At 44.9% G+C, this 21,292-nt stretch overlaps 1 protein-coding gene across 4 annotated transcripts in view; it reads right to left on the bottom strand.

Moving 5' to 3' along the window:
- Positions 1-3,089: 3,089 nt before the first annotated feature.
- Positions 3,090-21,292, bottom strand: part of nfkb2 (nuclear factor of kappa light polypeptide gene enhancer in B-cells 2 (p49/p100)) — a 31,249-nt gene continuing 13,046 nt past the window's right edge. For all 4 annotated transcript variants that reach the window (XM_015347876.2, XM_015347877.2, XM_015347879.2 and 1 more), the window contains 18 exons: positions 19,889-20,040; positions 19,495-19,601; positions 18,348-18,506; positions 18,060-18,164; positions 17,608-17,693; positions 15,058-15,196; positions 14,777-14,914; positions 13,737-13,913; positions 12,985-13,126; positions 12,491-12,605; positions 10,202-10,409; positions 9,120-9,289; positions 8,038-8,140; positions 7,518-7,762; positions 6,782-6,860; positions 5,377-5,534; positions 4,777-4,888; positions 3,090-4,574 (listed from right to left, as the gene is read on the bottom strand). In XM_015347876.2, the coding sequence (XP_015203362.1) occupies positions 4,486-4,574; positions 4,777-4,888; positions 5,377-5,534; positions 6,782-6,860; positions 7,518-7,762; positions 8,038-8,140; positions 9,120-9,289; positions 10,202-10,409; positions 12,491-12,605; positions 12,985-13,126; positions 13,737-13,913; positions 14,777-14,914; positions 15,058-15,196; positions 17,608-17,693; positions 18,060-18,164; positions 18,348-18,506; positions 19,495-19,601; positions 19,889-20,040 (2,484 nt within the window). In that variant the 3' untranslated portion in view covers positions 3,090-4,485. The remainder of the gene's footprint in view (positions 4,575-4,776; positions 4,889-5,376; positions 5,535-6,781; positions 6,861-7,517; positions 7,763-8,037; positions 8,141-9,119; positions 9,290-10,201; positions 10,410-12,490; positions 12,606-12,984; positions 13,127-13,736; positions 13,914-14,776; positions 14,915-15,057; positions 15,197-17,607; positions 17,694-18,059; positions 18,165-18,347; positions 18,507-19,494; positions 19,602-19,888; positions 20,041-21,292) is intronic.

Genomic DNA, 21,292 nt, shown 5'->3' with positions numbered 1-21,292 from the left:
TTAAAACCTAATCTCACACTTTTGCTCAACTGTATGTTTCACACCCGGGACTTACCTCAGTCTCTTGTACAAACATTCTGTGTCTCATAACATTGCATGTGTCTTGCATTAGGCGATCTTGAGACCTTCTTCAGGCTTCACTCAAAGACAGCAGCTCTACTCCCTCCATACCATTTGTGTGTTTCTTCCGGGTTGCTGATGTCATCAAGCATCCAGATTTATGGCCAGCAGCCATATCGCCCTGCAACTCACAACTGGCAACCTACTGAAGCTAAGCTGGTGTGAGCCTGGTCAGTACCTGGATGGGAGACCTCCTGGGAAAACCTATGGTTGCTGCTGGAAGAGGTGTTAGTGAGGCCAGCAGGGGGCGCTCACCCTGCGGTCCATGTGGGTCCTAATGCCCCAGTATAGTGATGGGGACACTATATTGTAAACAGGTGCCGTCCTTTGGATGAGATGTAAAACTGAGGTCCTGACTTAAAATCTCAAGGCGTTTCTCAAAAAGAGTAGGGGTGTAACCCCGGCGTCCTGGCCAAACTTCCCATTGGCCCTTACCAATCATAGCCTCCTAATAATCCCCCTTAATTGGCTACATTACTCTGCTCTCCTCCCCACTAATAGCTGATGTGTGGTGAGCGTTTTGGTGCACTATGGCTGCTGTCGCATCATCCAGGTGCATGCTGCAGAGGGGAGAGGGGTAGAGGGGAGTCCTTATTACCTGTAAAGCGCTTTGAGTGGAGTGTCCAGAAAAGCGCTATATAAGTATATGCAATTATTATCATTATTATTATTACCCTGCTGCAGTTTTTCCAACTCCTTCTCTCTTCTTTCCTGTAGAGGCTGATCAGTCCTACACATAGGTTTGGGGTTTGTTGGCCTATTCCTCTTTATAGAACTTTTTCAGTTCATTGATATTTTTGGGATGTCTTGCATGAACAGCTTGCTTCAGTTAATGCCACAGTTTTTCAATTGGGTTAAGGCCAGGACTTTGACTTGGCCATTTCAAAACGCAGCATTTCCTCTTTTTAAGCCATTCTGCTGTAGATGAACTCCTGTGTTTAGGATCATTGTTATGCTGCATGAACCAATTTCTATTAAGATCAGATCACCCTTCACCATGCTTCATGGTTGGGATGAGGTTTTTGTATTGGTATGAAGTGGTGTTTTTTTTCCCCCAAAACATAATGGTGTGTATTTCTGCCAAAATGTTCCACTTTTGTCTAATTTGTCCACAGAAAATTGTTATACTGTAGCAGCAGTGTGGAAATTCCAGGTGGTCACTGGAAAACTTGAGATGGGCAGCAATGTTTTTTTTAAGAGCAGTGAGTTCCGCTGTAGTATCCTCCCATGCACCCCAATCTTGTTCAGTGTTTTTCTTATTGAGGACACATGAACACAGACATTAGCCAGTGCAAGAGACATCTACAGAGCCTCAGCTAGGGTAGATTATAGACCTAGGGTTCTTTGTCACCTCCTTGACCATTGTATGGCTCACGCTTGTGGGAGCATAGCAATGGTACTGAATTTCTTCCATTTGTACAGTCTGCATAACTGTGTATTGATGGAGGCCTAAATATTTCTTTAGAAATATTTTTGTAAACCTCTCAACCCTTATGAGCATCAACAATTCTTCTTCTCTTGTCCTCTGAAACCTCTTTTGATCGGGGCATGTTTCACTTCGACAAATCAGTGTTGTGAAGAGCAATAGTGTTGGTAACCAAACTTGTTACTGTTGGCAGGGCAGCTCAAACACACACCTGAATGTCATCTCAACGATTCTAATCGCTGACCCCAATTAACCTAGAGGTTGACATACATTTTCCAGGATAAACAGTGAATGTTTAAACAAAGTGTTTAAACATAGACAAGAAAGACTACCATTGTGTGGTATTTGGGTAATCATTGTGTTTATCTATTATTATGACTTAGATGAAGATCAGATCACACTTTAGGAGCAATTAATTCAGGAAGGCAGATGATTCCAAAGGGTTCAAAAACTTTTATAACAACTTTATGTAATTTTTGTCTCTATCCTCTCTCCCATTCTTGTTTCTCTGTCCACCACAGGAGCCTCTGCTTGCTGAGACCCACTCTGCCCTGTGGGATCAAGCACAGAGTGCCATAGTTTACACTGGACCTGGGTTTCTTTGTTCAACCCCACACTGTCCCTAATGTTCAGTTCTAGGCAGCTACAGCCATGGGGATCCCTAAACTATTCACCCTTCCTTCGCTGGCATCCAACTGGTAGCCAGTACCAGCCTTCGACTCCTCCCCCTCCCATTCCTCTAGCTTACATTGCTGATATTCCTCCTTATTGGGGGATTCAGCGTACAATTCTGCTGCCCACCACTCCACATACTTCCACACAGGTACTGTAGCTTCATGGTAACTGGTACTGTATTACTTGACAAACTATAACTCACGCATATGGCATAGCTGGAAACCAAGAAAAACAAGAAAATATACTGCACACCAGCACACGTCAGCATGTGGTACTGTACCTATTTCATATATTCACCAACCTGCGTTATGGCATCTGCAGCATACGTGGCTCCTACAGGTGCCTTCTTTTGGGGGTCAGGGCAGCCTCCTCCTTACAGCAAAGCTGCCAAAATACGTAAACGCTATTTTTAGTTGTGTGTGTGAACTGACTATAAAAAGGTGGGTAGCATGTGTAGGCTGCAAAGGAACAATAGGTTTATTCCATGCTGAAAAGAAGAAAGAAAACATGTTTCGGCCGTGTTGCCTTGGTGAAGGCTGAAGAAGGCTCAATGGATGAAACGTTGTGTTTTCTTTCTTCTCTTTTCAGCATGGAATAAACCCATTACTTGTGACTATAGAAAAGTAATGAAGGGCTGTAAGGCTTTCTCGACAGGGAAAAACGAGTGACTTGCTGCCTGGCGCTGAGCTTGCAAGCATCGTCCTGCTGGATCTCAGCAATCTTGATTAAATTCCTAAATCGCTAAGCTACTAGCAGCCAAATGTGCAATGATGGGAGGAGCTGAATGGCCTCCTTCCCAGAGATTTTCAGTTTCTAATAACACTCATAATTAGCGCAATATTCTGGAACACCTCACAATAACTCGCTATTCAGTCATTTAAAAAACTTTATTGGTTTTAAAACAAAACAACAAAATTAAACAAAATTTAAAAATACAGAAAAGTGGAATTAAGTAGCTGAGAAAAAGCATCTACCCTCGCTGAGCACTAACACAACACAAACTAATGGCCGCTCATAAAAACCTTTTACAAACAAGTGCAATTTCTGTGTATTTTTATGCCATCCTGTGTTGTGAAGTAGATTTTTGCTGTTTGGTTTTTATTAATACAAGTGATCAGTGTGTGTGCAGTGCCTTTTTCATACCAGGCTCAGCTCTGGGAGGACCATCCTCAGCTGTGTAAGGGCAGCAGTAGTTTCAAGCCTTGTAGGTGGTGCTGAATGCACGTTCTATTGTTTCAAACATTCTGGAGCCCTTCAGCAATGCCAGCCTTCAGTCAGCTGTTTGTTTCAAGGGGTAAAATACAGATTTGTAGCCATTACTGAAAACTGTGACAAAGGTGCTGTGGTTAGATGCCTGTGAAAATACTGTATGAAAATACTGGGGGTCTTTATAATCTAGCACTCCACAGCATAGGTAAGAGTTATTATCCACACTATCATGTTTTAAAAATATACACTCATAGTTTAACAAGCCGTCACTGGATAAGCGGTTCTAAAAATGGATGGGGGTGGATTATTAAACCTGCCTCTTTGTTGTGATAGCAAGTTCTTCATTTTCTCTGGAGTTTCACATGGCTAATGTGCAGCAGGTCATTACCAGTTCATTGTTATCCAGGGGGTGGGGGGGTAGGCTCGAGCATGGGTTTTTGAAAGTGCACTAAAACATACAAGGTTAAAGATCTATAATTATACTGAAACAAAAAGCCAAAATGAAATCAGGACAGTAGATATGCCATGCCTTTTCACACTGGATGAGGTTTTATTAATTATATCAATAAAATGCTTGTCTTTATATGGCAGTGTTTTCCACTCTCCACCTTCCATGTCAGAAGCAAAAGGATAAAAGCTCCGGAAGTTTTCCAAGTCCACACACATCAGGAGGTGACACTGAATCCACCTTCTCCCTCCTGTGGTGGCCTGCAAGGCCTGAAGTCAATGATTTGCCAGCCATTAACTCAGAGAAACAGTACTGGTTATTTACAACTCCAAACTTTGCTCATGGTGTCCATTTTCCACTGAAAGAGTCTGTTCTGTAGGTAAGTGAGAGATATTTTTAAGGTTACAGCAACTGAACACCCCAAGACTGTGATGGTCTCTGTGGCACCGCAGGGTGGCATGTGCTGACCCAAGGATCTGAACAGTGAGCTCACAGTCAATAAGAAACCTGCTGCAGGACCCCTCTCAAGTGAGGTGGCTTAGCTGGTGTCTGATGTTTTAGTTGTTGCAGGAGCTCGGGCAGCCATCCTCTTGCTATGTCAATTGGATCAGGAGTTGGCCAAGACAGACTCCTCCATGTGCTCTTCCTGCAGCTCTTCTGTGGGATGGCTGCAGAATCCACTGTCAACCTTGACTTCTGAAGGAGAAACAGGGAGGGAGGAAGGGCAGTTAACACACAGCATAAATACATACAGTAAGAGCACCGATCAGTCTTCATATCTGTCTTACTTACCTGTCTATCTTACTTTTGTATAAAGAGGGGAGCAGGTAGTCTACAGAGATTAATATTGGGAGGCAAAGTGGAATAATACAACATGAAGAGAGCGCAGTTCTAGTACCTGTGCTTGGTGTCTTGTTCTTCAGTTCTGTCTGTCTCAGCAGCCTCACTCCTTCATTCAGCCCCATAGCCTCCAGTGCTTCCACCAGCCCTTCCACTCGACCTCCTCCCAGCTGGCAACACAGAGACCAAAGGTCAGGAGGCAAACATAAAAAACCAACCCTTTCACAGCTGAAAACTGCAACTGGACAAAGGCCTTTCTCCTGCAACAGGTAGATGTGGTCCTGGCAGACCAGTAGGTGGCACTCTTTCCTAAAGAACCAGATGGTATAAACTGTACAGTGCATTATACCCCAGTATAGTGACAGGGGGAGCTATGCTGGTAGGTACCGTCCTAAATGCCTAATTAAAAGAAAGCAGGAAAGGAAGACGTTAACCTTCCTGTTAACATCAGACATTCTGACTTAAGTTCCAGTTCAGGGTTTCTCAGAACAATCTGTGTAAATCTGCCACTGTGGTTTTAATGGCTCTGTAACTCCTCTCCTCTCCAGGCTGAAAAATGGAGCTGTAACACAGAAAGGCCATCCCATAGAGTTCTTCTGCCTTCTGCCTCCCAGGCTGTGAAGTTGTCTATATTCCTGGCTCTGTGAGTATGGCTCACCTGGTAGCCCTCCAGCAGGCTCCTGCAGGGTGACGGGCACTCCTTGTAAAGGTCGGCCAGCATAAGCATGCCTAATTTCTCTGCCAGCTGTTTCCACTGGACGTCCACTTTTCTGAGGATCCCACACAGCTTGTTGAGTGTCTCCCCATCCATCTTCCCTACAGGGGCAGAGAGCACATGAGTGAGAGAAAGCCCAGGTCAGGGAGTGCTCTCAGGGGCAGAGGGTTTAGTTACCTGGCATCAGCTTCAGAAGCAAAACCCACATTGGGGTTGACTAATCATTTCTCTTTTTTTATTCCTACTGTATATATTTTAAACTAATACTCAAGGTTCAAATGATGTACAGTACCAGAAGAAATGGTTCAATCTTTAGCAGAAAAGATGGTTTCCTGCTCTCTTCTCTAAGTACACACTCTCTACAGCGCTATAACAGATACTTTATTGATCCTGTGAGGGAAATTGCAGTGCATCAGCAGCTTAACACAGACAACACAGCAACAGTGTAACGAATGATACAATAATAATAATACAATACTGTACATAAAATACAAACAATACGAACAGTACAGTGAGAAGTGCACTAAGAAGAGTTACTAACAGTCCAGAACACACAAAGAACAAACCGGAACAGAACAGTACACAGAAAAGTTGTACTGCACAATAGAAATATAAATGTACTGCACAAGTCCCTGGCATATATTGAATGAAAACGGTTGTAAATGGGAAAAAGAAAAAGAACAGATGTAGCAGTTTACTGTTCAGTCCAGAAACAGGTCACTGTCAATGTTGCCTCTGCCCAGACACAAGGTGGATGCATTGTACAGTCTTATGCCAGAAGGCAAGAATGACCTTCTGTAGCGCTCCCCGTCGCACCGTGGATGGACCAGTCTATTGCTGAATGTGCTCTTCATTTCTACAAGCATGTCATAGAGGGGATGGGAGACGCTGTCCATGATGCTATTTTTGGTCACAGCATCCAAGTACACATCGGTGCATAGTTATGGATTGCGCCTTAATATAGACAAGCCTATAGCCTACAGTATGTGCCCAGGCACAGGGGGCAGGACAGATCAGTGGGCTCTGTACTTGTATCAAGAGGGTTGTGAGGCCTGGAGAGCACAGACCTGGACTCTGAGACTCAGAGTCAGGTCACAGTTCCTGTAGTGGGGAATGCAGACCCTGTCTCTCAGGCCTGGAGTCGGGGCGCAGCTCCTGTAGTGGGGAATGCAGACCCTGTCTCTCAGGCCTGGAGTCTGGGTGCAGCAACTGTAGTGAGGAATGCAGACCCTGTCTCTCAGGCCTGGAGTCAGGGCACAGCTCTTGTAGCAGGGAGCACAGACCTGGACTTTGAGGCTCGGAAGTCAGTGGCCTCAGAGGACTTGACTCTAAGAGCAGCAACTCCTACCTTCCTCTTCTGCCTGCGGGCTCAGGGTTGTGTCCTTGCTGGTGCTGGGTCGTGGCTTGCTCTCCAGGACATCCCGGACCTGCAAGGAGTGACTGATTAATTAACACTCACCCGGCACAAAACTGGGAATTCTTCATACAGCCCTGTTCCCCCCATTAAGCCATTTTAAACTTTGTTAAAATTAAATCAATGCACTTTACAACCAACTATACCCTGCTGGTCTTCAATACTACTAATTAATTTCTTGCAAAGGAATAAGTAATAGGTTAATTCCCAGCTGAAAAGAGAAGAAAGGAATCAAAATGTTTCAGCTGTGGAGCCTTCTTCTGGTGTCTTCTGCCCCCCTAAAAATATTTCCTCTTGTTCTGCCCATGTTTCTTACTCTACAAGTCTGAATCACTAAACTCAGACCAGGAATCACTGTAAGTGCTTATTGGTATTGCAAAGCTCGTCAAGCTGTGCTAATCACAACAACTGCAACAAGGTGAAGGAGTGAAAGTGCTTTTGGATAGGAAAACCATGGCATCAGATTTTCCATGATAAAATTTCATAAGCATGCTTGACTTAGGGAATGTCAGTCTGTCAGGACTATCTGCCTGGCAGTTGAGCCAGAGTCCTGCACTCAGGACAATACCAAGTCTGTCAAGGCAATACCAGGCAGTCAGAACAATGCCAGTCATAGCCATGGCACTGCCTGTTTGAGACTGAGAGGCTGGGTACAGGCTGTGTGGCTCACCCTCTGACACTTGGCCAGATCATAGGGGGTGTGACCCCGGGCAGGTCTCTTGCGTGGGTTAGAAGTCACTCTGCACGGCTGTGGGTCTGGGGCAACAGTTGTGCCACTGTCTGCTGGAGATAGTCTATTCTCTCCCCTAGGCAGCCTGCTGGTCGTGCTTCTCCCCTCCTCATCATCGTCATCATCAGAAGAAGAGGAAGAGCTGAAGAAGAGTGGCTCATCATTCTCCACACGCTTTTCAGCGCCTGAGGGAAGAGACAGGAGCTTATAAGTCCTGAGCTGGCATCACAAGGGTAGTACACTCAACTCTAACCCTACTGAACTTCACCATTTTAAAAAATTCTTAAAATTTACAATAAATTGTTTTAATTAGAATTATGATATACTGTATACATGTTGTATGTATATTCATATTTGTTACTTTCTTACATGCTTTAGTTGATACCTCATTACAACAGGTATTGAGTGTCTGCCGCATCACTCTGTAGCCACACAGGTCACCAACCACACAGAAACCCACCCGCAGCGATCAGCATGGAGCAGAGCACTGGGGAGCCCTGACTGGCAGCCAGGTGAAGAGGGGTGTTTCCTCCAAATGTGCTCAGGTTCACTTCCGCCTTCAGCTGGGGAAAGAGAGACACAATGAGACCAGGATACACACTCACAGCCACACATACTGACCAGCTGGGGAGAGAGACACACTCACAGCCACACACACTGACCAGCTGGGGAAAGGCACACTCACAGCCACACGCACTGACCAGCTGGGAAGAGACACACACTCACAGCCACACGCACTGACCAGCTGGGGAGAAAGACACACTCACAGGCACATACACTAACCAGCTGGGGAGAGAGACACACTCACAGCCACACACACTAACCAGCTGGGGAGAGACACACACTCACAGCCACACGCACTGACCAGCTGGGGAGAAAGACACACTCACAGGCACATACACTAACCAGCTGGGGAGAGAGACACACTCACAGCCACACACACTAACCAGCTGGGGAGAGAGACACGCTCACAGCCACACACACTGACCAGCTGGGGAAAGGCACACTCACAGCCACACGCACTGACCAGCTGGGAAGAGACACACACTCACAGCCACACGCACTGACCAGCTGGGGAGAAAGACACACTCACAGCCACACGCACTGACCAGCTGGGGAGAAAGACACACTCACAGGCACATACACTAACCAGCTGGGGAGAGAGACACACTCACAACCACACACACTGATCAGCTGGGGAGAGACACACACTCACAGCCACACGCACTGACCAGCTGGGAAGAGACACACACTCACAGCCACACGCACTGACCAGCTGGGAAGAGACACACACTCACAGCCACACGCACTGACCAGCTGGGAAGAAACACACACTCACAGCCACACACACTGACCAACTTGGGAGAAAGACACACTCACAGCCACACACACTAACCAGCTGGGGAGAGAGACACACTCACAGCCACACACACTAACCAGCTGGGGAGAGAGACACACTCACAACCACACACACTGATCAGCTGGGGAGAGAGACACTGAACTCAGGATACACATTAACAGCCACTGTACCATTATACATACCTCTGTGACAAGTGTGCAGGCTATTCCCAGCAGGTCTTGCTGTACAGCAAGGTGCAGTGCAGTGCAGCCACTCTTGCGCTCGGCCACATTGACGTTTGCTCCTGCCTCAACCAGCATCCGCAGACAGCGGTCTCCCCCCCGCCTCACAGCTAGGTGAACTGGGTAAAGGCCTGACAGAATGACACAGTCAGACAGATGCAAATCTGACATACAGACACCTTGCCGCTGCCTGTGTCCCAGTTCTGATATTCAATCCTTAAATTTCAAACAGAGGAGGGAGTCCAAGCTTGCCCGGGAGCACCTAGAATGTGTTGTACAGATCACTGGTCCCTGTGTGTTGTACAGATTGCTGGTCCCTCAGTGTTGTATAGATTGCTCGTCCCTGTGTGTTGTACAGATTGCTGGTCCCTGAGTGTTGTACAGATTGCTCGTCCCTGTGTGTTAAACAGATTGTTGACCGCTGTGTGTTGTACAGATTGCTGGTCCCTCAGTGCTGTACAGATTGCTGGTCCCTGTGTGTTGTACAGATTGCTGGTCCCTCAGTACTGCACAGATTGCTGGTCCCTGAGTGTTGTACAGATTGCTGGTCCCTGAGTGTTATACAGATTGCTCGTCCCTGTGTGTTAAACAGATTGTTGACCCCTGTGTGTTGTACAGATTGCTGGTCCCTCAGTGCTGTGCAGATTGCTGGTCCCTGTGTGTTGTACAGATTGCTGGTCCCTCAGTGTTGTATAGATTGCTGGTCCCTGTGTGCTGTACAGATTGCTGGTCCCTGACTGTTGTACAGATTGCTGGTCCCTGTGTGCTGTACAGATTGCTGGCCCCTGACTGTTGTACAGATTGCTGGTCCCTGACTGTTGTACAGATTGCTGACCACTGTGTGTTGTACAGATTGCTCCTCCCTGTGTGTTGTACAGATTGCTGGTCCCTGAGTGTTGTACAGATTGCTGGTCCCTGAGTGTTGTACAGATCACGAGAACAGGAATCTTTACATGGATCACTGACCAGTGACTCTGTACAGATTCCTGTTCCCTGAGTGATGTGCCTGTAGAGAGTTACAGGCACTGCAGCTTCTTACTTACCACTGTAATCAGAGGTGTTGAGCAGGTTAGCATGGCGTTCCCCCAGGTGTCCCAGCAAGATGCGCAGCATGGTCTCATCACCCATAGGTGCAGCCAGGTGCAAAACAGACTTTCCATAGCGGTCCAAGTGGGAGGGGTCAGCCCCGGCCTTCAACAGGAAGTCCACGACCTTGTGCTGCTTGGTAATCACCGCCAGGTGCAGGGGAGTCTGGAGAAAAATATTTTAAAAAAATCCTATCAAGTCAAGATTGTGGTTTCACAATTAATAAATAATTTGAATTTTAGTAAAGAACAGATATTCCAAACCAGTAATTAAATACTTGCTTTCAGAAAATCCACAGACTTCTCCTGTGACGTGCTAGCTTGTCTTTCAGCAGTACAAAAAACTGTATTATTTTTACTCTCATTTCTTGATCTGGCTGATCTTGTGTATCCAAGATGACGTTCAGTTAATAATGCAATAAGGGTTTATTATGTTATACAGTGCACTCCAAAGGTATTGGGTCAAAAACCTAAAATTGGCATTTCACTTTTGTTTACACAAGTAATTGAAATTCACATAAAACAAATTATTCTGACTCAGAGCTCAAAAGGTCACCTTTTATTTTTAAGGTATGTTTTGCAAATACACTCAATCATTTTTCAACCAAGCATATGTTGTGTTCAGTCCCCCAAAATTTAGGTGACCACACAACTTCAAGCAAATTAAAGTGAAAAGGTAAGTATTTTGTTGCAAATCCCTTGCTTGCAATAACTACCTCAAGCTTCCGTCCAATTGACATCACCAGACTCTTTTTTTCTTCACCTGAGATAGTTTGCCTGGCTTTAACTGCAGCCTCTTTAAGTTGTTGCTTGCTGGTTGGGTTTTCTACCTTCAGTCACAAATGAAATACATGCTCATTTGGATTCAGATGACTTGGCCAGTTCCAGTTTTTCTGTCTGATGAAATCCAGACAGACTGTTAAGTGTGGAGTATGTTTCGGGTCATTGTCCTTCCGCATAATGAACTTCAGCCCAAAAAGTCTATTGCCATTTTTCTTACATTTGTGGACAAGATCTACTGTATTTGTTTATCTCTGAACTCATCCTACTGCTGCCATCTTCAGTTACGTCATCAATAAAGACCACTGATCCTGTTCCAGAAGCAGCCATACATGCCCAAGCCATCTATGGCTCTTCTTCCACCATGCTTTACTGGAGAGTAGTTACACATATGGTCATTGGCTGTTCCTGTTTTTCTCCACACTTTAGCCTTTCCATCACTTTGATAGATGTTTATTTTGGTTTCACCTGTCCATAAACCTTGTTCCAGAACTCCTGTTGCTCATCTCAGTATTTTTCTGCAAGTTCGAAAACAATTCTATTCTTGTTGCTGATGAGGGGCTCACCTTGCAGTACAACTTCAGATTTTTTCTTGGTGAAGTCTTCTGCAGATTGTGGTACTCAAGAATTTGAATCCCCACAATCTGGAGATTATTAATGATTTCACTAACTGTAATTTGGGGGGTTTTCTTTACACTTATTTTTCTGTTACCTACTGCATTTTTTTGGACGCCCTGTTCTCTGCCTGTTCTTGACTGCTCCTGTTGTTTCCTCTTTCTTAAGAACATTCCAGATTGTTGATTTTGCAATGCCAAGAGTCTTAATTTTGCTGATGGTCATTTTCTTTCTTCACATTTTTAAAATGGTCTTCTTTTCTGTCACAGTGAGTTCTCTGGTCTTTTTGATTTTTGCTGACTAATTCAAGTGAAAGACTTGAGAAGCAGTTTCAAAAGACCCCAACCATCCCTAGACCTTCATGGCTCTTTTATGTGTGTGAAATTTATGCAATGTGTAACACCTGGAGAATTAGAAACACCTATAAACCTGTTTTTCCCCAATATATATGATCCAAATTTCATGAGCATATGCCTATAATGGGCTAATTTGAGCTCTTGTCCCAAGAAATTTGGAGGGCACTGTATAATATAATAATTCTTTATATTATAGAAAATTACAAAGTCTACAGGAAGAAGATGAGTGTAACACAATATATCATATAATTCACCTGACATCTACCATATAATGCAAAATAATTAGGACATTAGCTTGTTTCACAAGAAAAGCAATGAGCTCCAGTTAATTTATTACTATGACGATCTATGCAGCTCTTTTGTCACCATGGTGACATGCTGTACAATACCTCACTGATCACCATGGTGACAAGCAGTAGATTGATGGGCACTGTGTTGATGCGCTGTAATTCATGTCTAACCACAGCAATGAGAACCAGTTATTATGTAGCCCTACCTGGAGCAGGTGGTTGCAGATGTTGAGGATCTTCTGCTCAGGGATACTGATGATAACCTGGACCAGCTGTTCTACCACAGCGGACTGTTGGTGGATGATGGCCAGGTGTAGGGGTCTGGGAGAGAGAGTGGACTTGGTTAGTTATGGCAGGGATGCATACTAACACACTTCACACAGTACTTTATTAAATACTAACTACTGCCAAAGAAAAGCAAAGGGAGAGTCTACCAAAGAATCCCACACTATTCAGGTGGGGCTGCACATTGATGGTGGTGGAGGGGAGTCCCTATTACCTGTAAAGCGCTTTGAGTGGAGTGTCCAGAAAAACGCTATATAAATGTAAGGAATTGTTATTATTATTGTAGCATTGCTATTGTTGCTCAACAGTCTAATACAGAAATAGTGTGCATGGTCCTGACCAAAGCTCATTATTCTGCACAGCAATGCAATTTTGTGCCCTCGGCTGAATCTCAAGTCTGACTGAAAGTACTCACGTGTCTCCATTCTCGTCCTGCACTGCACATAGCTGTCTCTGCACTGCCAGCAGCATGCGCACATCCCCCGTGCTGGAGTAGTCGAGCAAGGCCCCTGCTGTTCGCCTGGCCATCTGTGTGGCTCTGGACTGAAGCAGGGCAGCTGTACAGGACAGTGGGAGACAAGCCATCAGAGCCCATAAAAACACAAGTAATGCTATTCAATACTACTAAGGCTTTTCTTCCTGAAGGACCCAGGGAGCATCACAGATTGTAGGGGACTAATTTCCTCCCCCACAAAGGCACTATTCCCCTTGGCCGAACAAGAGCACCTTCTGCACCAGTAGCTCAGGAACACAGCAGAAAAAGAGGGAAGAGTGGGGACTACCAAGAAGCCTGTAGTGGAGTTGTAGCTAACACTATGGCTTAGACTATGGCCAGCCCTCTTTCTTTCAGTGTTTGGAAAAGAAATGATAGGTGCTGGGGACGATATAAGGGACTGGTTTATCTGTGATGAGATGGCTTTCACCCTAAGGACTCATCATCATCTGACAACTCAAAACACCACCAGCCAGCCAGTACTGACTCACCACTTCACACACAACACCCCACCTTATTCTGTCACAATCTGGCAATCTGATCAGGAGGTCTTGTAGTGCATGCTTCTCTACCAAGACAGGTCTAAGTGAGATTTAGAGAGACTTCATAATTAAAAACGAGAATGATAAAGCTCTTTAACTGATCACTATTCTGATGGCCTACAAGCATCTTACCAAGCTGTAGGAGCTGTTGCTGTAAGGAGGGGCCCCCATGTGGTGCCCCATTTTGCTGGTTTCCACTGTTATCTTGGGGTTGTGCTAAACCGGCCATCTGGGAGCCCCCCTGGAACCCCCCAAATTGGCCAAGGAAGCTTCCATCCATAGCCTGAGGGAAAGGGAAATAGGAGTCTCCTGGAGAAATGAGGAAACAGGTACCACACATTAGCTTTACTGCCCTAACAGCAGCTCATTAAGGGTAAGAAGGAAGGGTACTGTACAAAGAGTAACTTAAGTTTAATAATCTAAAATACAGCCAGATGCATTCCTCAGAGAGGTGGATTTGAACACGATATGATAGGTACTTGAGATGATACACACTGCAATCTGTGTATCATCTCACCTACAAGAGACTGCAATCTCTTAACACTGGCTGTGTCATAGAACTGCAATATTATGGTTGAAAGATTTTGATAGTGTATTCCCAAGGATTCCTTATGCCCCAAGACCGTCTGACTACTTACTGCCCAGTCTGAATCCACACACCCCAGTCTGACTCTGTACAGCCTAGGATCGCTTCACAAAGTCCAATCTGACTATTTACAGCCCAGTCTGACTACTTGCAGCTCAGTCTTAATTCAGTTCAATCATTATTAACCCCTCTGGGAAATCTTTTTTAGGACAGGGTCCAACACAATACAAAAAAAAACCCAGACAAACATCTCTATCAAAGAATAAAATATAACAGTGTTATGGGAGAAAAGAGAGTTGTTTTACATTGTCTGAGTGAAATTGTAATGGGGATTAAAGATTTTCTGAGTCTATTTCCATTGCACCTAGGAGTACAGAGGTGTCTCCCTGATGGGAATTGTTTAAATACACAATGAAAGGGATGACCTGCACAGTCCATGATGCTTTCAGCTTTACGTACAACTCTCTGTAAAGGGCATTTAGGATTATTTGAATTGTACCAGTGATTTTGCTGCTTGTCCTTTGACTACAGTCTGACTCCTGATTTTCCTATTAGCTCCCTTCTCCTTCGGTGGGACGTAACTCACCCCCACCTCCGGCTCCTCCTGGCCCGAAGCCCCCAGGCCCTCTCCCTGGGCCTCCTGAGCCTCCCATGGCTGGACCACGCCAGTGGTCATGGTAGTGGGGCAGGGGCTTCTGCTTCTTGCGTTGCACCTCCTCCTTGTCTGAGAGACAGAGACAAAGAGACAAGCAAATGATATGTCCTCCTCCAGACGGAGTCTTCTGCTGCAAACCCATGAACCCCGAAAGCCTTACCCGTGAGGTAAGAGCTATGAGCTGAGCACAGCTTCTCCGGAGGGCTGCTTACCTTGGACCTGGGGCACATATGTGAACTGCTTGGGCTCGCTGCAGTCACCCCCCTTTCTTCGCTTCAGCTGCAGGAACACGGTGACGGGCCGGTCGATCTCTGTGCTGTGGTACTGAGGCGTCTTGAACACAATGGCGTACTGAAGGTAGGAGACACACAGCAGGTCAGCAAGAGGAGAAGGGCTTCAAACACACCAGCTTACAGAGGTATAGCGATGTGGTAATGTGACTCTTTTGTTTCTCACTTCTCTTCCCTTGAACCAGGCCTGTCTGACTACTCAGCTATTCTTTTCAATCTGGAATTACCTGTTTCTAACACTTCCCCTCCTTCCCCTTTTCGTAACTGGCGACCAGTTGATCTGCCTAGGTTCACAGATTCTGTTATATCTTCCTTATCTTCTTTCTCTACCTCTGATCCTGTAGAGGAAAAAATACATTTGCTAAATAGCGGCCTTTTATCTCCCTTCGACACCTTTGCTCCTCTAAAAACTCCAACCATCTCCCTTTTTCACTCTGCCCCCTTGTACACCGACCATCTATGATCAATGAAGGTAGTCTCATACAAACTTCAACATAGGTGGTGTCTTTCTGGCCTAAACGTACATTATCAGGCTTGGAAAAATTACTTGTCTGAATATAAGTATACTTTACAGTTTGCTAGAACCACCTACTTCTCTCACATCATTAAAAATAACAACCCTAGACACCTTTTCTCCACCATCAACAGACTGCTAAAGCCGAAATGCCCCACCACATTACCTGCCTCATCGCAACTTTGCAACACATTTTTAGATTTCTTTGGCTCCAAGATCAACAACATTCGGCATCACATTCTCTCCACAATGCACATCATTTCCACACCTTCTCCCTGCTTGCCTAACTTTACTGGTTCCCTTCTCTCTAACTTCCCTCTTCTTGACTCTGCATCCATTAGTAAACTAGTTTTGCCTATGAAACTCACCACCTGTATATAAGATCCCATTCCAACCACTTTCAATGAAAGTACAACAATGTACTTTCTCATCTTGAGACTGTGATCTGCTCTCAAAATGGCTCAAGTCTTACCTCACTGATTGCTGTCACTTTGTCTCTCTTGGCGGATTTAAGCCTGAATTTGGACTCGTTAAGTCTGGTGTTCCTCAGGGCTCAATACTGGGCCCTCTACTTTTCAGCATTTACATGTTTCCACTTGGTCAGCTTTTAAGATCACATGGACTCAACTATCATTTTCAGGCTGACGATACTCAAATCTATATCCATACCAAATCTGACACTGATGTGGCTGTCTCTATTCTATCTCATTGCATCTCTGACATAAAAACTTGGATGACTCAAAATTTCCTTCATCTAAACTGTGACAAGGCTGAAGACATGCTTATTGATACCCCCTATAAACTTTGTAAAGCTAATGCTGTAACACTATCTGTGGATGGCACTGTACTTGAACTTTAGTCTAAACTGAAAAACCTGGGGGTGATATTTGATTCAGGCTTGACATTCAACCCACATCAAAACTCTTTTTTTCACCTCAGAAATATTACTAGACTACGTTCTATGCTATCGCTAACTGCAGCTGAAAAGCTGATCAACAGATTTGTTTTCTCCCAAACTGACTACTGTAACCCTGTACTCACTTCTAATTCTACATTGAACAAACTCCAGTATGTCCAAAATGTCCAGTTTGTCCTGACCAGGTCTAGCAAGTGATCACATTACTCCTATCCTGGAGTCCTTGCACTGGCTTCCTGTCAAGTTTCGTGTAACCTTCAAAATCCTCATGCTTACCTATAAGGCTCTGCATGGCTTGGCACCTCAGTACCTGTCTGAACTACTATGATCCTACACCCCACCTCACAACCTTCGATCTTCTAATTCTGGTCTCCTATCAGTCCCCTAAGCCCGTCTACACTCTATGGGTGACAGGGCCTTCTCCTGTTATGCCCCAAATTTCTGGAACTCTATCCCCAAGTATATCAGAGAGTCCCCTTCTCTAAACTCCTTCAAATCTAGACTTAAAATCTGTTTAAACCTTTACTTAACTGTTCTTTATCCCTCTGCTCCTACTGTATTTAGTACCCCCATCGGTCTCCTCTCATTGTGTATTCTCATTGTGCATATCATGTGAATTTTTTTTACAATTATTCTGTAAAATACTTTGAGAAACCACCTTTAAAGGCACTATATAAAATAGTTTATTATTATTATAGTGTCCCTGACACAAGCCATGAGAGGTCATGGCAACGCAAGAGAAACGCATGGTATTCAAATCAAACAACACACCTTTGTAAATTTTCATAAGGGCAAATAAAGACAGAAAGATTGCAAAGACAATCAGACCCATCATGATCAGATGGAATAGAGCCGAGAATCTCCTGGAGTATCTCAGAGAATCAGCTTTAATAACATGCCTGGGCAGCCTGATCCAGACACCCACCACTCCTTGCATAAAGATATGCATCCCAATTTCAGCTCTCATAACTTGGCTCATTGATCAGCACTGAGTTCACTCTGTCAGGAACTTTCAAGTCCTTCCCCACACCGGCAACCTCACCTGCTTATGGACGTCAGTGGGAGCAAAGTCTCCAAAGGCCTCCCAGCCCCCATCCTCATCCTCATAGAACCGAATGTCAATGTCATCTGCAGTGGAGACAGAGGCACTGTCATCACACCTAGCAAGGCTGCACATTGCCCAGCCCACTATAGCTGCAGGGTCTACTATGATCTCCATTCACAAGAGTAATTACCTAACTACTGCTTAACTGCTTAACCATGCTTTGTGAGTTCAATTCACAAAGAGTGTAGATGCCGATCTTGCTAACAACCTGTGAAAGACAGCCTTGAAGAATACTATCCAAGTGTTTTACCTTAAGTGCAGATTAATTAAGGTAGATAAAGCCTTACTGAATATACTGACTAGAACAAAAAATAATGTAAAATGAATTTCAGATTAACAGTCTCTGTCTATTTACACAGTGACTGAAACAGAGCTTCCAGGCCTCTTACCTTTCTGAACTTTGTCACAGAGCAGAAAGATCTCATCTCCCCCCAACACTGAGCCGCAGGTCTTGTCCATGCGAGAGATCTTCAGGTTGGATGCATTGGGGGACTCTGAGGAGCGATATACAAGAGTGTTACAGACAGAGAGTTTCAAGTGTAGTGATAGTGTAACTTTACAGAGAATGCTGGACAAACACAGTATTGTGATAGCATTGTGACCCAGAATCATTAGCTCAGCTATTGATTCTGGGAGGCTTGTAATGCAAGAGAGCAGAACACAGAGGGCATACTCACTGCTGTCGTAGATGGGATTGGAGATGGCTGGCTTCAGGGCACGGGTGTATGCTCCGTCACTGTCTTGGATATAGGCAGTGAACTTTAGCCTCACCACGTTGAGATCCATCACCTTGCTCAGCTCTTTAGCCTCATTAACAATCTCCTGCTCTTCAGCATCTGTGAGACACATGCAGCTGTCAGAGATGCACTCCGACACTTCAACTAACACAGTATCTGTATCACACTGCTCTGAGTCTCACTACAACCCTGTAGTGGGTGCTGTCAGTGTTTCTTTCTGTATGAAAAGAACTTTTGAAACTTCTGAAAGCAGATACTTCAGCCCCTCAGAGACATTTTTTTTATTCAATAAGGTTTACTCTCACATCAAGCTATGTTTTCCCAATGTCAGTTTTATTCCTTGAGTGAATGGCTCTCTGACTCACAAGTCATGCTCTTGAGCCCTGGAAAGACTGTGGTTGCTTTTGTTTTGACGTTGTTCAAGGCACATAGATTCTTTTGAACATGTGGAGACCAGAACTAAATACAGAAGATGAAAAACATTCTTAAAAAGAAGACATCACTCATGCATAATGTCACGGTGCTACAGAAATAGCAAAAGTCACATAGGAGGGGATTTCTGAGTTGCTTTTGTTGAAGGTTAATCACTCTGTTTAATATTGTTTTGTTACAGACTTTTCTCCCTGTTGAGATCAATCACCATTAACAACTCCCTTAACTCTAAATACGGATACATTGCAGATTCTAAACAGCAGTTTTTTTCTTGACTTCCGTAAAAATTGGGGCAGAGCTTGTTTCCAGCTGGAAGAAGATCTGCTTGATCACAATGCTGTACCTTTGCAGAGGTAACACAGCTAGGAAGCGAGTGGACTATACACAGTATATGGTTGTTTAGCTTTGTGCTACGTATAGGGTCTGATGCACACGGTCCTGCAGAAAACAGATGGGTATGCAATACTCCGAGAAAACTGCACAACTGGGAGTGAAGGTGCTATTGATTTTAATGTACCCAGGCTCTGTGTGTCTGCTGAACCCCAGGATGCCTTAATGGTGCTACAGTGTGACATGATCCTAAAACACAGCCGCTCTCTCACCCTATATCACAAGGTTACACACAGCTTCCTGGAGTCCACAGAATTCTTCTTACCAGTGAAATGGCAACTTCGCAACTTCTTCCTCTCCTCTCTCAGCCGCTTGGTCAGGACATCCATCACTCCCCTCTTGGTTACATGCAGGATCCCCAAGTTGTTGAACCTTAGGACAGCAGGAAGGTGATGTCATTACTCCCTGAGACAGCACGTTCTGCACATTCAGTCATTTCAGCTAACAATCACACACACAGCAAAACACACTTGCAAGCAGAGGGTATTATTAATAAACCAGCTCCTACACCTCGACCTGGAAGGAGCCAGAAGGCACATCCTCACCTGCTTAGAAATATGCTAGTTACCCAATAATGAGACTTTAATTTACATATGCTCCCCTCCATGAGGTACTGGCCAGAATAAAAATAACACTGAAGAAGATGAAGATGGACGTACTGTGCAGTGAGGTCATTCGGGCCCACTGTGATGCTGCACACTCCGTTCTCGTTGCACTGTTTGCCCACAAGGCTGTGGGCGTGTACCCGGGGTGGGTCAGTGTGTGTTACCAGTTGAACTTCCACTCTTGCGTAGCCTACATAGTTACACACCTGGGGAGACACAAAGGAATACTGTCACATGGCCCCTGTCCTGCTCGCACCTCTCCACAGGACGCCAACATGGCCTTCTGCTGTTCACTGCTCCCTCTTCCAGAAATAAAGCACACATCATTACCTCAAAGTTTCCTTATTTCTTTACACAGACCATGTTGCTTGTGCACCTGGCCTAGATTTTGACCTTTTGTCAGTTTTTTCCCCAAAATAAATTCACAACTCTTGGGGGTAATAAAAAGCATGCCTGAAAGCACTCTGAAATAAAAAGCACTCCTGAAAGCACTTCTCTTTGGCCTCCAAAGTCCTTCAACATTTATATGTACTAATCTACCAATTCACATTTTAAACGTTCAGTTGTTGGGGGGCTAGTTTGCCCCCTGTTGTGTCCATTTGTCTCCTGCTTGACTATATGTCTTAAACTTTGTCTTAAACTGTGACTACATGAATGTTCACATGCATACGTGAATAGGAGCCAGGATGCAGGAGCCAGGAGATAGGAGCCATTTTAGACATAGTGTTTTATCCTCCATGGAGAACTTCACTTGAAAATGTTTGTCTTCATCCACCCTATCAGGTTTGCAAGGATTTTCCCCTCCAGCTCCCTGACACCCCACTCGTTGTTGTTTAGGATAAGTCCAAAGCTCATTCTTCTTGATGGACAAAATGCTCCGAGAATACTCCAACCGGCACTTCGCTCCGCCTGCCGTTGGAGTTGGGGGGGAGGAGAACAAAGTAATGTAGCCAATTCATAGAGGGGGATTATTAGGAGGCCATGATTGGTAAGGGCCAATGGGAAATTTGGCCAGTACGCCAGGGTTACACCCTACTCTTTTCGAGAAACACCCTGGGATTTTTAATGACCACAGAGAGTCAAGACCTCGGTTTTACATTTCATCCGAAAGATGGCGCTTGTTTACAGTATAGTGTCCCCATCACTATAGTGGGGCATTAGGACCCACATGGACCGCAGGGTGAGCGCCCCCTGCTGGCCTCACTAACACCTCTTCCAGCAGCAACCTTAGTTTTTCCCAGGAGGTCTCCCATCCAGGTACTGACCAGGCTCACTTAGTCTGCTTAGCTTCAGTGGGTTGCCAATTGTAAGTTGCAGGGTGACATGGCTGCTGGCCTGGAATTCAGATTTGTACTGATGGGCCTTTATCTAGTCAACACCACTTCCACATGTTTACATGGCCAGAATACCTAATCAATTAAGCCCTGCAGTGCATGAACAGTGCCCCAGTGAAGCTCT

The sequence above is a fragment of the Lepisosteus oculatus genome, chromosome 4 (genome assembly GCF_040954835.1).
Source record: "Lepisosteus oculatus isolate fLepOcu1 chromosome 4, fLepOcu1.hap2, whole genome shotgun sequence".
Taxonomy (NCBI): Eukaryota; Metazoa; Chordata; class Actinopteri; order Semionotiformes; family Lepisosteidae; genus Lepisosteus; species Lepisosteus oculatus.
This window is presented reverse-complemented; position numbering and strand designations above follow the sequence as displayed.